We start from the raw sequence: 17803 nt of genomic DNA on the forward strand, positions 1-17803 counted from the left end.
GTTACTAAAGCCAACACCCACAGGGTTAAACCTAGTTGCTGAAGCCACCCCCACCTCCCAGTGCCCCTTTTCCCTGTAGGCTGGCAGCTGTCCCGAGTGCTTACCGAAGCCAAATGCTTGGAGAGAGAGAGAGAGTAAGAAACCAGCTATGAATCCCTTCCAGAAAAATGAGTCCAAGGAAACTTTTTTTTCACCTGTCTCCACTGAAGAGGTACCACCTCGACCTCCCAGACTTCCAAAGAAGCCACCTCCGGTGAGTCCCCAGGGTCATTTACATCTCTAACAGAGACAGACTTGCACTTTTGCTTCTCTTCCTTGGCCTCTTGGAACTTCAGGCTGAACTGCATTAGGGTATTACAAGTATTCTTTCTTGGAGTTAGAATTAACATGAAAACCAAATCTAAACAGAGGTTTCCTGTGCTTAGGAGAGGAAACAGCAGAAAGTGGTAGTTGAGGTTCTTCATCTGAGACTCAGGACTTTGCTGTGTTTCATTGTATGTATGTTCTGAATTTATCTGGGGCGAAGGGGGAAAAAAGTAATTTGAAAGTCCAGGGAAACTTGGCAAGCACTTCTGTCTGGAGAACTGTGTGTGATTGTTCTTTCTTTACCAATATAAAAATTCAACCCTTAGTTCCCACTGTGGGCAGAGTCTTAGGCTGGACATCAGACAAATTTTAGAATAATAGATCAAGTCTCTGTTATTATGCGTTCCAGCTTACAGTGGGAAACAGGGTAGAGAAACAAAGAAGTAATAATATTTTTCATTATATACTTGTTTAAACACTTCCAAATTCATTATCTCGTGGAATCCTCACATCAAAATCCAGTGGTAGGGAGGATACAGTAATAATAGCCACTATTTACTGAGTTCTTCATATGGGCCAAGAGGTAGTAGTATTCTCATGTCTTTGGAATAACAGAATTGAGGCATGAAGACAGATAGAGTGACATGGTCAGGCTCAGTATGTTAAGCCAGCCAGTGACAATGTTACATAGCAAGTGAAGTGTGTTAACAAAACTTCAGCTTGCGCAATTCTCTAACTGTGAGCTGGGACGGTAAGAAGCTGATTCATTGTGTCTTCCAAGCAAGTTATTGTCATGCATTAACATATATTAATATTTAAGAGAGTTGTTTATATCTATCCATATGGGTAAAAGAATGAAAAAATAATTTGTTGCTGTATCTATTTATTCATTTTGTCATAGGTCTTCTGGTCCCATACAATGTAAGACTGCTTATAAAGATGCATAAATTTCTTATGAAATAAGAGGCAATACAAATCTCATAACATTTGACTTTCCCAAGGACAGATATCTCTATCCCCCTCTCCCCCTTCAAGTTTGTTGGACTATTATAATGCTTAGGGATTTCAAATAAAAGATAATATTCCTTATATTCTGACTGACACAGTGCATGAAATAACATAGTCCTTTTAAAATCCAATAAGATTACCAAAAATATTATCAAGTCTCTTTCATAGGATGAATGGACATTTAATTTTACAAGGTTTAAGAACTCTCTGTGCAAGGTCAAGGTGATCAATCAGTTTACCTTTAGCTATCTATGTTGGGCTCTGAGCCTGGCTCCAGCAGCCTCTGAATGAGAAGGCATCATATTGCCAGGATTCCTCCCAGCATGGCAAAAAGGGGAGGTGGGGACAAGGTTAGTTTGCACAGTGGAGCCAAGCAGGTTACTGACATCTAAATGTAACTGCTTGGCTATCAAGTGCTCTATATATAGGCCACCTCCTGTTCTGTATCTAGAAATAAGTGATGACTGATCTGCCCAGAGCCTTAGGCTTTTCAGTCAGTAATTGTGGGAAGATAGCAGGTCCTGTGTCTAGGATCAAGGAATGTCTGAGCAGTTCCATGTTAAATGAATGAGGAACAAGTCACATCCAGGATAGCTTCTATCGTTCCTAAATCAGCAATGCAAGCACTTTTAGTAGATAATAGCTGTTCCATGAATAGGCACCATTGCTTCACATTCCCTCTCATGGTGACTTAAAATAAATGAATTTTTCTGCTGTGGAACAAGACGGTGGTTTAAATGAGGGGTGAGGAAGATTATGCTTGAACCATTGTCTCTTCTGCTTTATAGAAAATCTGTGGCTCCAACTATCCACTGAGCATTGTTTTCATTGTGGTGAATGAATTCTGTGAGCGCTTTTCCTATTATGGAATGAAAGGTAATTGTGTATCTCAAAGTCTTATTCTTCTCCACTCACCCTCACCCCTGTTTGTAATGTCTTGTCTTCTTGTATGCACTTATTTCCTTTAACCACTCTTTCTGTCTTCATCCAAATTGGTCCTTTCCTTTGGCCAGGACTTATAATAAATGCCTCATGGGATTCCCCTAGTAACTGATACAGGGCAAGAATAGAAAGGCCTACTAGAAACCAGAACACAGTCTGTGAGAATATAAGCTGGAAAATGCTCACCATCTGAGTTCCATCTTCACATCTGTTCCTCAGTTCTGTGAACTGTACTGTTGCTGAGAAAGAGAAGGAAGGGGTATTAGAAGCACCACATTATCTTTATGGTTGGCCTAAATGATGCCATGTGTGCACATAGACTGAAGGGAAGAACACTGCATTTGTACACTCAACATCACCCCATCACAGCTCCTATGGGCCCTGCCTCTCATGCCTAGCACTCAATCCTCAGTCACTTCATTGAAAGGAATGTTGAAGGTCAAGATCACCTTCAAAGACCAGAGATCAAATGTACTTCTCTTCCATACGTCAATTTAATGCATCTACCTTATTTTGCTTCCCTTTTTTCACCTTAGCTGTGCTGACCCTGTATTTCCTGTATTTCCTGCACTGGAACGAAGATACTTCCACATCTGTATACCATGCCTTCAGCAGCCTCTGTTATTTCACTCCCATCCTGGGAGCAGTTATTGCTGACTCATGGTTGGGAAAATTCAAGTAAGGAAGATGGAAGATCGCACCCCCAGGAGCTTCACAGATTAATTGTGCAGAGATTACCACTTAGAGCCTCTTCCAAACAAGAGTATACAAGTCATCCATGACAAATAGAATCTAAGACAGACATTATTAGTTTTTCTAATATTTTGATATCCTTTACAATCAAGAGTTGTTTTATTTTTTCTTAAATCTAATTTTAATTGTCTATCCTATAGTTTCAGACCAGTTCATATTCTTATCTCAGGGGAAATAAATATTACCACCCACCAGAAAATTTATAATTTATAATTTTAGAGGCCTCAGTGTAGCTGTTTGATATACTCTCCATCTCCTCTCCATATTGGATCATCTCAACTCCTTTGGTATCTTCCTATGAACCCCTCTTCCCAGTTCTATAACCAACTCTTTTTTTCTCCTCTAACCTCTTTCTGTAGTCTCCTTCTTAAGAATATAAATATTTTTATGAGTTAGACCAATGATCTACTCAGTTGAGTATCTTTTAGGTCCCTGAAAAGAGCACCAAGAGACATTTTTCCTGATAGGCTAGAGTTGGATATCAGACATTCATCATCCAGTTACTTTCTATGGACTTGTCACCCATGGATTTATCTAAATTAACATTTCTCAAAGTACATTCTGTTGAAAACCGGTTATATAGGATATAATGAGTGTTGTGTAGGAAAATAAAGATCTCATGGTGAAATAAGTTTGGAAAATGCTAGGCTGAATGAAGCCTAAAATATTTCTTTACTGTTATAGCCTTCAACATACTAATATGCACTGTAAAATCTCAAAGAGAAGGTTATGTCACTTACTGTTTCCCAAACTTGTTTGATCATAGAATATTTTTTAGGGTATCTTGTGGACCTGTTGTTTCAAGGAATCCTCTTTAGTAAACACTGTTCTAAATCTCATTGTTCTAAAGTATTTAATCAGCCCCTTATATATGGCTACAACATATATGTAGAAAGAGTACTAAACACAGTTTTCTGACTTGAGAGAGGGATGGTAAGTAGGTGGCTGAGATCTGTGTTTGCTTCTGACATAATATTAGTTTCCAAGTCTATTCAAATAGGGGGCTGGTAGTATATGCAGAATGAAAAGAATAAGCTGTGGTCTGTATTCAGTTATAGAAGAAAAGACTCACATACGCAACTAGTACTGTACTTTTATCTATCTTCTAAATGACTTCCTTTAAAATTAAAAGAGTACAATTCTGGGATTTGGTGAACAATATCTTCCTGTCTGTTTCAGAGGAAATATAATGACCTCCATTTATGCTCTCATTCTCAATCCTTTTTGAGGTATTATTTTTAAAAATTATTTTCATCATATAAGTATAAAAATCTAAAGGTCTTAGTACAAAGGGTACAGCTTGATGAATTTTTACATATGTATCACCATTACCTTACATTATTCTCCCTAGGCTTTAAAATTTTTTTTTTTAAGATTTTATTTATTTATCCTTAGAGGGGAAGGGAAGGAGAGAGGGAGAGAAATATCAATGTATGGTTGCCTCTTGTGCGTCCCCCGCCGGGAACTGGCCTGCAACCCAGGCATGTGCCCTGACTGGGAAGCGAACCGCGATACTTCCGTGCTCAATCCACTGAGCTACACCAGCCAGGGCTCCCTAGGCTTTTTGTACCCTCAGTATTCCCCTCTTCAAATTCTCCCTCAGAAGTAGGTGCAAATCTCTGATACCTTTAAACAAACAGAACTATTGTTAACCCTCCTTTCAAACAGTGTTCTTTGTCTTATTACCATTATCTCTAAACTTTAGAAAGAATCATCTGTATTTGTTGCCTTCCTTTCTCACTGTTCATTATCACCCCTCAGAGCAGAGTAATATAATGTAATGCAGTAGGATCCAATTCAATTTAATTTACTCTGATAAAATTTAATTGAATAAATGTTTATCGAACATCTATTTGTTCAAAAAAGTAGGGGGGTAAAGAGATGCATAAGATACAAATACCTGCTTCATATTGCTCATATGCAACTACCTTTACTGCAGAGCAGCAGATTGTGGTAAGTACAATAAAATGTAACATAAATCATCTCTTTAGCCTGTTGAAAGTCTTCTAAGATCATTGACAGTGATCTTTTTGCTAACAAATTCCAGTGGTGTTTTCAAGATTCTTATTCAATTTGAACTTGTTTTAACATTTTAGTCTAGTTATCACTCTATATTTTTGAAAATTCTTTGGCTTCTCTAACACTGCATTTTCTGATTTTATTCATCATACTCTTTTTGGATTCTTCCTTATTTGGCTTCTCTGTTTTTCCTTTTGTTTACTTAACTCTTTCCTGAATGTAGGAAGGTGGATCATTTAGCAAATCCTATGGTGTCAATATTAGCTATACACAGATAGCTCCTCAAACTCTGTAATCTTAACTTCTCAGTATGTGTTATAACTACATATTGCCATTCATCTGCTGGATGTTTTCTACCCTACCCCACCTCCCAAACCAATACCGCCCACATTCAGTCAGTTACCAAATTCTACCAATTCAATTTGTATATAATACTTCTCACATGTGTCACTCTTCAACAGTGAATCTCACTGCCATTTATTGCCACTACTTGAGTTTTGGTCTTCATTACCTTAAGTTGATCTATTGAGAAAGACACTTAAAATGTTGTCACTGCTTCCCAGAACTTTTTCTTGGAATTGAACCTATACACTACTGGCAAATGAATCTTCCTAAAAGAAATCTCTGTTCACATTACTAGTCTGCTGAAATTTTTCTGATGACTTACCCATTTCTACTAATCTCAACCCAAATGACCTTTCTGCTTTTATTGTCATATTCCCTTTCAAGACTGTTTTCTAGAGAAAAATGAATACTACTATTTTCCTAAAATAGTCAGTGCATACCTTTTCTATCTCAGTTTGTTCTGTTTCTACTTCATGGGATCTTTTTCCTGCCCATCCTCCCTTTTCCAAATCCTTTAAGGCTTAGTTCAAATGCCTCCTGTGTTATGGATTATTCTCTACCCCTCAGCTTTCACTACTAGTCTCTGAACTTATTTTTTACCCTCACATAGCATTTACTAAACTCTATCTTTGTGTATGTCTAATATTTTCTTCTAAACAGATAATAAAGTCTCATTTATATTTCTTTCCTCAGCATCTAGAAGAGTGCTTGATAAATGTTTCAGTTAATAAATTTATTCACCCTCAGATACTCAAAAGTAGTCACAGGACTGATAGCTGTGGGAAGGCAAGAAGGTGGCTTTTATCCCTCCTGCTGGCTTTCATACCCTGTGACCCATGCCTATCAGTGGGAGCTGATGATGTTGGCAGTCACTTACAACCACTCTCTCAAATGTTTTTAGTACGAAATATGCTTTTGGATGTCCTGTCTACACTTCTGCTTTCTCTTTCTTCTACTGTGTTGATAGCATTTTCCCTCTCTCCTATCATCTGTGTCTGCTCAGAGGCAACTCTCTTCACACTAGGTCTCTTCCTTTGTGATCACTGCACATACTCCTCAGTTCCTAAGCTCTAATGAAAATTAGTTCTGGTGGTGGCATAAAATTAAAAATTTCTGCCTCTTTCCTTTTCCACTTCCACATTAACTGGGTCGCAATAACACTAAAGGAACACTAGACTATGAAATAGAATGTTAGGAGTTCTAGACCTAGCCCCAGTACTAATTGGAATATCACTTAGGACTGTCAAAGCTTTGATCTCTCTCATTTTATTTTCCTCATTTGCAAATGGAAGCTAGGTCAAGTCTGTCTAAAACATTCTGTGTTATATGATTGGAATTATAATGTTCCCAATGATCTCATTTCAAATGTGGATTTTCCAAGTCTTTCTTGACTTCTTTCTCCTTCTCTTAGTTTCCTGCTATTAGCCTCTTCTCTTACATTCTTCATATTCTGAACCTTTCACCTAAAAAAATGCCTATTTTCCTTCTAAGCCATGTACACTTCTCTCATTCATTTAGTTCAATGATTCAATATTGCTCTGATCTCCCTACTCAGACTCTATTACTCCAGCTCAGAATCCTTTTGATTTTTCTCTCTGATGATCTAACATAGGTCATCTCTTTTAGATTCATGATAGCTGGCCTTTGTCCAGTCTATTTTCATTTCTATTCTTTCTGCTTATTCTTTGTATTTCATCAAAGAGAACTTTTCCCCAGAAGATCCTTCCTACAAAATGTTTTAGCAAAACCCTGTCCCTTTCTTCTAATTTTAATTAGCCCTTCTGATATTAATTAGTCACCCAATTTTTTATCCTCTACTTGCCATTATAAATCTCCTAAGATCCCTTCCCTGGAGAGTCAACCTAGGAAGATTAGAGATTTAGAATGAGAAATCCACACTTAAGTTTCTGGTATTTTCAGCATTTCTCTCTGATAACTTCATTTTATTCATTATAATTTTACATTAGCATTTAATACTTTAAAATTACACATATAAACTATAGAATTTCCAAGTTTCCTTGTAGTACTATCATTCTACTTTTACATAAAGAGAATGCTAGTGCGGTGATATACATAAGGAGTATATTGTATATGTGGCCATATGCTTTATTTCAGTGTGTACATTTCTATGTATGTTCTCACTGGAATTCTTAGTCTTCTACTTTCTATTTGCCATTCAGATTTCTTGGAAAACAACACAACAGGAAGTCCCTACCAGCCATGTGATCTTTATCACTGGAAAGTCTATTCAAAGTCTCTGGCTCCTTTCTCACCCTTGATTAACCTCTAACATTCAGGGCAAAGAGTTCCTCTCTCCTTTTCTAGTCTATTTCATTCACCATTATTATTTCTGTTTGCATTTCCTAGGTAAATTTTTCCTCCCTCCCACCTTATTTGTCCTGGCACTGAAAATAGTGTGAACTCTGAGTCTATGTTACCCAAGTCTCTGAATGCTGTTTCCAGGCTGACTGATTTAACTCTCTCAACAGGACAATCATCTCTCTGTCCTTGGTGTATGTGCTTGGCCATGTGATCAAGTCCTTGGGTGCCTTACCAATTCTGGGGGGACACATAGTACACACGTGAGTAAAATTATGGGATAAACAGAACCACTTTCTTCCTTTAGACAGGTAAATGTCTCATGTATTCATCACAGATTATTTTCCATTTTCTTATCAAATATGTCTCTTTATTTTACAACCTATTGTTGTCTTATTGCCAAATTGGTTAAGAAAAAATTATTTACTGGTTGAACTCTTTTCTACTTTATCTGAGTTTATTTGTTTTATTAAATATTTGAGTACTTATAGATTGCCTAGTTAGTATCCTCTTCATAAAAACTCACCATATGCTTGAAGATGATCATTAAAACCTTTCTGCCCTGCATATTCCCTCACTATTCACCCATCCAGGCATCTGTACTTTACCAGGGTAAAAAAAAAAGTCTGTAATATTTCTTTATAATTCATTATAGAAGTCATATTCTAAGCTTGGATATTTTTCATTTATTTGTAATTCCATATATTTCAGCTGCTGTATCCATTTTTACTAAAGTTATTCACATTTATGGGACAAGAAGCATTTGATAGCTTTTTATTTTTGTTGGTTCAGTCAGTAAAGATGATTACATTTGTTCAAGAAATGGGTCATATGTATTCATGTTTATAATGTGCCCATGCATGTATTTATCCTGTAAGTTAAGAATTTTGTTTGCAATTTAATAAATATTAGATACCTCCTTATTGGTGCCCCATCAAAAATCAGTGACACTGCTCCTACTAATTATGATGAATTTTAACATTGTGTTGTGTGCTTAGTAATAGTATATGGGATAAAGGTTCATAAGATCTTTCCATTGAAGTGTCTCTTTGACTAAGACAAGACAGAGAACCAGAGCTTTAATTTAGAAGTTGCTGCAGTGTGTGCTTTTATCCATTGGGTACATGAAAATGTCAGGGACAAAACCCTCCCATGCAATACATACTTCCTGGTGGAGGCTCAAGGGTCATAAAGCTCTTAAGTGTCCCCAAGTCTATCCTAAGAGTAAAAGGAGATGGAAAGTGCCCACAGGTTAGAAATGTAAAGGGGATCTTTGCCGCTGTATGCTTTTTTTCTCTCATGTAGCTCTATATTCAGTTTCTACAGATGGGTTTAACAACAATATGGTTAGTGTCCTCACCTCTCCATTTCAGAGTCCTATCATTGATCGGCCTGAGTCTAATAGCTTTGGGGACAGGAGGTATCAAACCCTGTGTGGCAGCTTTTGGTGGAGACCAGTTTGAAAAACAACATGTAAGAGTCCTTTTAATACTATTTTTTCAAGAATGTAGAACAAGCATTAAAAGAGATACCTGGCAGGTAGCCATTTGCCAAGATTGAAGTAATTGACTGGTGAGATGACATCTAAGGAGTTACGTTTCATTTTGGGTACTGGTCATTAATAGAGTGAAAAAGTGAAAATGGTCAAAGGAAAGTGACCAGGGTGTTAAATGGACTAAAAGACACATCTTATGAAGAAAAGTTGAGGGCAAAGGAGATAATAGCCTGGATAAGACAAGAATTTAAAAAATATAATAACTCTCTATACATTATGGACAAATGTAAGTTATTAAGCCTGAGACCAAAGTGATAGGAAACTAGCATTTTGCTTGATGGAAGGAAAATCTTTAAATAGTCAGAGTTTGAAGTAGAGAGTTTACTCTCACTTGAACTATTTAAGAAGAAACACGGCATGCACTTTGGGAATGAGAGGGGATGAGTCGTGTAGAGATGATTTAAACATCTCTAGTTTTTGAAATTCTATGAAAGGGTAAAACAACCAAACAGAATGAGTTTCTAAAGATGAACTCATCTAGATCAGCAATTGTCAACTGGTGTGCTGCAAGAATTTTTAAAACATGCATTACCTGATTATTTTTTAGCCAGGGGCACTGACCTCTTTTCCCTTAGGTTGTCGAATTAAAAAAGAAATCACAACAAGCAACACAACAATACCCATCTGGTGTGAATAAATCAAAATTAGATATATTTTTGTCAGATCAGCAAAAAATATGTAGTTTGATGTGCCAGAGAATTTTGGTAATTAGTTTATATGTGTCATGAGATGAAAAGGTTGAAAATCTCTGGGCTAGATGATTATTCTCTCTTTTTCTAAATGCTTTTCATTGTCAAGGGGGGAAAAACAGTGTGAATAAAGTAAAAATGATGCTGTATAAGGAAGCAATGAGAAATAGGCAAGGGAAATAGTCTATTCTTAGAGCAGCCAAAATTTCTGGCTTCTTCTCTTTTGCTCTCAGTTTCCTTTTTGGTCTGTCTTCATGTATGCATTCCCTCTTCTATAGATATTTGTCATGTTTCCAGTTTTTCTCTCTCTGCTCTCTTTTAGTGTCTTATCTTCTGTGGTCATACTTAAATGGTCTCTTACTCTTCAGACCGCTCTAGTAATCATTTTAGATTCTTCATATGTCTTGGTGTCCATAGATCGTAATTGCCTCCTGGGTTTGGAGAAGTAACACAACTTTGCCAGGTGGGATTCCTTGAACAATGAGCTGTACAAATATGTGGGTGAAGTAAAGTTTAAATAGAGAGCAGAAAAGGAAGTGAGATACACTGTAAAATAGAAACTAGGAAGGACATTTTGCTGTGTCAGGAAAAGATCTGGGGTGCCAAAACGAAGCACAGCAGTACACAGCAAATTAGTGACTTTATTTGAAATTTGCCTCATTGGTAACTGCTCCACAAAGATATTTAATGATAGGACATACCCACCTCCAAGTTTCCATCAGCCACTCCCCATAAGCACTAAGCGAGTTACCCTGCTTGATCAATAGTTTACTCCATCATCCTATGTTCTAATCCTATTTCTACCATGTATTCCACAAGATCTGTTATTTAAATCAGTCAATCAACCACTTAATTTGGTCAATAAATATCTATTTAGTCTGTAATATCTGCAGGTGCTACGCTAGATTGGGGATTACATAAATGAGTGACACTTCATGATTTCTCTCCTAAGGGAACTCACAACATACTGAAACAAACATTTAATGCAAATAAATAAATAAATATAGGACACAGTGACATAGTGTACAGTGTATTTTGCCTAGATAAAAGGGTAAAAGAATGTTAAAGATGCTTGTGCTGGGATTTGAAAGATGGGTAAGTGGTTGTATGGAGTGAGCCAGGTCTGTTTTTAAATATGTAATATGATATTCAAATACCATGGAGGCAACATCTGAATCTTTGTGTGTTTACTTCCAGCTGAATCTGAACATAGCATAGAGTGCAGCTAAGAGGCATATCGAACTGATGGTGTTTCATGTTTGTTTCAGGAAGAGGAGCGGACTAGATACTTCTCAGTCTTCTACCTCTCCATCAATGCAGGGAGCTTGATTTCCACATTTATTACACCCATGCTGAGAGGTTAGAATCTTCTCTGTGGGGCCCTATATAAAGCTTTACTCCTGTCTGCCAAAAATATCTCCAAGACTTCCTGCTGTCCATTCTCCTCTTTTATAAGGGCTTGAAAACCTGAGAGAATTTCTTTCAGTCTTGATTTGTCTGACCCCAAAGAAAGATTATGGATTAGGTGATGGGAGGAAAGAGGATGTCTATGTCTACAATCTCAAAAACCTGAGCTTGCAGAATAGAACATCAAAGACTCAAGAATCAGGGTTATTTATTTATTTTTTCTTTAGGAGATGTGCAGTGTTTTGGGGAAGACTGCTATGCACTGGCTTTTGGAGTTCCAGGACTGCTTATGGTAATAGCAGTTGGTAAGTCCAGTGGGGCAGAGGAAACTAATAATCACTGATGCCCGCCTGCCACATGTAAAACATCATGTAAGCACTTTACACAAACTATTTTACTCAATCCTCACACAACTCTCTTAGGTAGGTGTTATTATAGGGGTTTCCCCTAAACACTGGAGATAAATTAACTGAAGTCAGAAACCTGTTTTAAAAAGTACCCAAGGTTACACAACTAGTAAGAAGATTCCTGGAGAGCTTGAAAAAAGGCTGATCCCTGGGCTTGATGTAGAACCAATTAAATCAGTTTCTCTGTGGAGTAGGGCCTGATCATCTATAATTTTTTAAAAAGTCTAGGTGATTCTAATGTGTAGTCAAAGTTGAGTTCCACTGTTATACACTACAGTATGTGTGGAAGAAAGGAAGATAATTAATCCTTTCTCTTGAACTAGCTTATTTCATCTGATAGTTATTCATCTGGTAATTGGAAGACATTCTTAATTCGTTGGGCTTTATAAAGTCACTTCTAGGTTTAGCTGTTTCTGCCCTACTCTGCAATGCTCCCAAGGAGTTTGCTTTTGAGCAAAGAGAATAAGGTAAGTTGAATAAGTAGGTGGGGACTCATGCAACTTAAATTAATTGGCATTCTCTTTACCACTGAGAACCCAGCAATGCAAGAGGAATGGGGATTTGTGGATTACTTAGTTTGTGCAGTCTAAGGGGAAACTTGGACTTGATTGTCTCTAGTCATTGACCTGGAAACCTGTTCTCACTCTGAGCCTTTGGGTAACAACCCCCTGGATGAAGTCCAGTACAAACACATAAAGAACTCAGTAGAGTAAAAGAGCCCGGAGACTCAGTGTTCAGTGTGATAATTTTCTACAGAGGATGGCTAATAGTAATACTTAGATTCCAATTATAATTTCAAGAAAATGCATGTGTTATTCAGAAGAACTGTGATAATGCATTCCCTGCTTCCTTCAAAGCCAACATTTTCCCAAATAGTTTCCTGGTTTTCCAGTGATTAAAACTATGTCTCCTTCTCTGGATCATTGTACACTAATAATATTTAAATATCAGAGTAATTATAAAGACCAAAAGAGGTGCTACAAGTGAAATTTTTATAAATTATGAAATGTTAAACAAATATTAGCTGTCATTATTATTCAGCTACTTCACTTTTCTTTTTAAAAAACACTTTTTATTGATTATGCTATTACAGTTTTCCCAATTTCCCCCTCTATCCTCTCTCTCTCCTGCCTCCCCAACCCTCCAGCATCCCCCACTTAGTTCATGTCCATGGATTGTACATATAAGTTCTTTTAGTCCTCTGCTTCCCATACCATTTTTATCTCTCCCTGTCTACCTTATGCCTACTAACCATGCTTCTTTTTCTCTGTATCTTTTTCCCCCTATTCCTCCCTTACCCCTCCCCACTGAAATTCCTCTATATGATGTCCATTTCTCTGATTCTGTTCCTGTTCCAGTTGTTTGCTTAGTTTTTGTTTTCACTGTTTTTCTTTTCTTTTAGCTTCATTTGTTGATAGTTTTGAGTTTGTTGTCATTTTACTGTTCATATTTTTTATCTTTTTCTTAGATAAGTCCCTTTAACATTTCATATAATAATGGCTTGGTGATGATGAACTCCTTTAACTTGACCTAATCGGAGAAGCGCTTGTTCTGCCCTTCCATTCTAAATGAAAGCTTTGCTTGATAGAGCAATCTTGGATGTAGGGCCTTGCCTTTCATGCCTTCAAATACTTCTTTCCAGCCCCTTCTTGCCTGCAAGGTTTCTTTTGAGAAATCAGCGAATAGCTTTATGGGAATTCCTTTGTAGGTAACTCTCTCCTTTCCTCTTGCTTCTTTTAGGATTCTCTCTTTATATTTAATCTTGGGTAACTTAAGGATGATGTGTCTTATTGTGTTCCTCTTTGGGTCCAACTTGTTTGGGACTCTCTGGGCTTCCTGGACTTCCTGGAAGTCTATTTCCTTTGCCAGATTGGAGAAGTTTTCCTTTATTATCTGTTCAAATAAATTTTCAATGTCTTGGTCTTCCTCCTCTCCTTCTGGCACCCCTGTAATTTGGATATTGGAACATTTCAGGTTGTCCCAGAGGTTTGTAAGAGTCTCTTCGCTTTTTTGAATTTTTGTTTCTTCATTTTGTTGTGGATAGATGTTTATTTTTTAATTTTGTTCCAAATTGTTGCTTTGAGTCCTGGTTTCCTTCCTGTCATTGTTGATTCCCCAAACATTCTGCATTATTTCACTTTGGGTATCTTTCATTTGTTTTTTCATTTTTTGACCCAGCTCAGTCAGATCTGTGAGCATTTAAATTCTCCATTGGATAGGTTGGTGATCTCCTCCTCGCTTAGCTCTCTTTCTGAGGCTTTGCTCTATTCTTTCATTTGAGCCATATTTCTTTGTCTTGGCACACCTCATAAATTGTAAGGGGCGGAGCCTTAGGTATTCACTCTGGCAGAGCATCCCTCCTTGGTGCACAGCAGTGTTGTCTGTGTGGGAGGGGCCTGAGAGGGAACAGGGCAGCTTGCTTTCTCATCTCTAGCGCACTTTTCAATGGACTCTTGCGTGAGACTGGGAACTTCTCCCACTACCAAAACCCTGGTAGCCCCCACAGCTACCTCTGAGTCCCCTTAAGTCAGCCTCTCCCAAGCAGCCCACCAAATTCAGTATCCAGCCCCTCCCCCAAATGTCTGCATGGTTGCTGTGGTTTTTCTGAGTCGCTCATGCTGTCTACCACCTTACTGGTATGCCTGTCCTGGTTGATTTTTTCTTTAATTCCTTCGTTGTCAGAGTTCCATGCATTAGTTTTTCTGGTGCTTTTGGTTGTTTATTGATTTCAGATTGGTTGTTATCCTCCTTTTGGTTGTGCAGGGAAGCAAGGGGTCTTTACCTACACCTCCATCTTGGCTGGAACTCTGCTTCACTTTTCTTGGTACTAAAAATAACTCAATAGTTTGAGTTTTCACTGTAATTAAATTAATCAATTTTTTTCATTCATTCAACAAACATTTGTTTAATATTTCTATGATGTGTCAGATTCTGTACTAGACATTGGGGTCATATTGGTGCATGAGAAAACTATAGTTCACGCTTTTAAAAAAAGTTTTAAAAATGGGACAACTGTAACTAAACAACAGTAAAAAATTAATTAATAAAAAAATTTATATAGCCCAGCAGGAAGAGGAAGACAGACAAGTAAATAGGAATTTACAATATGATACAATCAGTGTCACAACTGGGGACGTATATAGAAGCTATAATAACACGTAAGAGGAATGTCTGAATAAGACTTTGAGGATCAAAAGAGGTTTGCCTACAGAAATGATGTCTAAGGGTAGAACTAAAGAATTAACAGCAATTAATCAAAGAAAAGATTGGAAGTGAAACAGAAATAGGGCATAGTATCTGTAAGACAAGGAAGTGAAATATAGTATGAAATATTCAAAGGCCTTAAAAGAATTCCAATTGCCTGGAGCATAAATGAGAAAAATAAAGAGAAATAGAAACCAGATAATGAAAGGCCCTTTAAGTAATTAAGGAATTAGAAGTTTAGCAGGAGGACAGTGGAAGACAAAGAGATTTTGAACAAAGGAACAAGTGTCAGATTTTAATTTTTCAGTAGTGTCTCTGACTGTAGTGTGTAGAAAGGGTGGGTAAAGAATACTATCTATCTTGATTTCTGAAATTTTGGCACTTCACTGACTTGCATGCTCATCCTAAGTGCCTCATGCAATTCACCTTTTCCCAGCCCTGGCAGAACTGACAAAACTTGATATGATTAGATTTGTGAAGTGAGGGAGAAGGTAAGTCAAAGTTCAATTAATGGCTCCGACTTGAGCAGCTAGGTAGATAGTGGAGTCATAAATTGAGATAATGAGGGAGAACAGGTTTGGGGCAAGTCCAATGAATTTAATTTTGGGCAGGTTACATTTTAGGTACCTTGGCATATATAATTAGAGTTATCAAGCAATTATTTGGAAGTACTGGTATAGAGCTCAGAACAAATGTTTGGGCTGTACATAAATATCTGGTGCTATTAGTAAAAAGACAGTGATTAAGCCATAGAAATAGTGGAAATAACTAAGAAATAATGAGGCTAAGGTAAAAAGATGGTTAGGATAAAACCCCAAAGAGTACCAGCATTAAAAGATAGGCAAAGACTGCCCTGGCTGGTGTGGCTCAGTGGATTGAGTGCTGGCCTGCAAACTGAAAGGTCACAGTTTGATTCCCAGTCAGGGCACATGTGTGGATTGCAGGCCAGGTCCCCAGTGGGGGTGTGCAAGAGGCAGTCAATCAATATGTCTCTTGCACATGGATGTTTCTCTCCCTTTCTTCCTCCCTTTTTTCCCCCTCTGTAAAAATAAATCTTTACAAAAAAGATAGGCAAAGAGGAAATGCCCACAAAATATCAAGAGGACTTCAAGAAGAAAGGAAATCATTCCATGACAAATATCACTGAGTAAGAAATTGAATTAAGGGTAAAAAATGTCCATTAAATATAGCAACAAGAAGGTCATTGATTTGTTGATATCAATTATGGTAGAATGGTGGAGATTCTGGGAAGTGAATAAGAGATAAGAAAGGGAAACCAGTAAATATTTATAGCTCAAAGGTGACATGGAGTCAAGAGAGGTCCAGTTTGTGGAGTCCAGTCCAGTCATGGATCCATGAGAAAGGCATCTTCCGTAAATGATATGCTAGATGGACATCTTGCTGGAGCTGGAAAGTCCCTTAAGGAGGAAAGTACTTCCGGGAGGGTAACAAGATGGACTCTTCCCATTGATTTTAGCTAAACTCAATAAATTTGAAAAAAAATAGTCAAGTCTAGTCATGCTTGACTATTATTGGGAACACTCCATTAAAGAGAGGTTTAAGATGCAGGAGAAGACAATGTAATTAGTATGAAAGCACACCTGGCAGGATTACCTTTGTGCAGGAGGAGGAGCATTACCTTCATCTAACTGGACTGAGGAAGTTGAGGGAATTTCCATTTTCTTCTACTTTCATCAAGTAAGAGGAAATATCATCTATTCCAGAGATATGAGGAAAAGGGGTTCTATAATAAATTTGACAAGTCCAATGACCGAAAGTAACCTCCAACAGCTATATGATCATAAATTCCTAACTGGCCACTTCCTGGTGGGTACCATGCCCCAGGCATATTACTGCTTTAGTTAAAGGTTTATGTTTGCCTTCCACAAGCCTTGCCCATGCTTTTGTGCATCTAGGTTAATACACCTTTGAAATGCCTCTTTTCCAGACTCCTCAAAGGTGTACGCACCCTTGAGGAAGTACATAATCTTGTCAACCGTCCTATAATCCAATCCCTGCCTTGCTTTCTCCCACCTTTCTGTAAACTTCCTTTCCCAATTCCTTAAGTCCAAATGTATAAAAGGAACTGCATAACTGTCATTCTCAAGAGCATTTGAAATCATACTTCCTGGCATTGTCATAAATTTGGCTCAAACTTATAAAGTTCTCTACAGGTTTGGACACCTCTTATGTCAACAGGGAGAAGAGAAACTCAAAGCCCTTACTCATCTTTCTTTAGAAGTAGCTTTGAAATTTAAAGGTGACCTTTTTGACTTTATTACCTGGCCTTCCTTTTATCACCCAAATGTCACTATTGAAATCAGAATTCCTGAGATTTCTAGCCTATTTCTAGGATCATTCTATTTTCAGGAGCAGTTTATTGCCTCTCCAAAATCTTCACCTTGTCTAGATACCTCTTTCTTTGCTCACTGTTCCAGGATTAGTATTCTTTTCCTGAACTACTTTTTTCTATCAACAATAAGAAAGCTGCTGTAAGTAAAGAGTGCCATTTAGAGGAGCAATGCGGAAACTGGGGATGAATAAAGAAAAGGTGGTAGAGTGAATCTGACTGAGAAATAGATTAAAAAGTTAAGATCAGTAAAAGGAAGGTGATTCAGGCAGTCTCATGTCCAAGGATATTGCAAAATGCTACTGAGAAAGGCATCTTCCATAAATGATATGCTAAATGGACATCTTGCTGGAGCTGGAAAATCCCTTAAGGAGGAAAGTATATCTGGGAGCATAACAAGATGGACTCTTCCCATTGATTTTAGCTAAACTCAATAAATTTGAAAAAAAAATCACTTTATAAAAGTATTATCAGCTCATTGCTGATTATTTGGAAAGTA

The 17803-nt window shown here is 37.5% G+C and overlaps 1 protein-coding gene across 4 annotated transcripts in view; it reads left to right on the forward strand.

Moving 5' to 3' along the window:
- The first annotated feature begins 47 nt into the window (after positions 1-47).
- Positions 48-17803, forward strand: part of SLC15A2 (solute carrier family 15 member 2) — a 34513-nt gene continuing 16757 nt past the window's right edge. The window contains exons 1-7 of one of the 4 annotated variants that reach the window (XM_037142266.2): positions 53-253; positions 2103-2190; positions 2793-2934; positions 7863-7955; positions 9066-9165; positions 11205-11295; positions 11571-11648. In XM_037142266.2, the coding sequence (XP_036998161.2) occupies positions 149-253; positions 2103-2190; positions 2793-2934; positions 7863-7955; positions 9066-9165; positions 11205-11295; positions 11571-11648 (697 nt within the window). In that variant the 5' untranslated portion in view covers positions 53-148. Of the gene's footprint in view, positions 254-2102; positions 2191-2792; positions 2935-7862; positions 7956-9065; positions 9166-11204; positions 11296-11570; positions 11649-17803 lie in introns of all 4 variants that reach the window. The other 3 variants (XM_037142268.2, XM_053663071.1, XM_037142269.2) reach the window with 3 other exon arrangements.

This window comes from Artibeus jamaicensis, unplaced genomic scaffold (genome assembly GCF_021234435.1).
Source record: "Artibeus jamaicensis isolate MK-2021 breed Jamaican fruit bat unplaced genomic scaffold, CSHL_Jam_final contig_3126, whole genome shotgun sequence".
Taxonomy (NCBI): domain Eukaryota; kingdom Metazoa; phylum Chordata; class Mammalia; order Chiroptera; family Phyllostomidae; genus Artibeus; species Artibeus jamaicensis.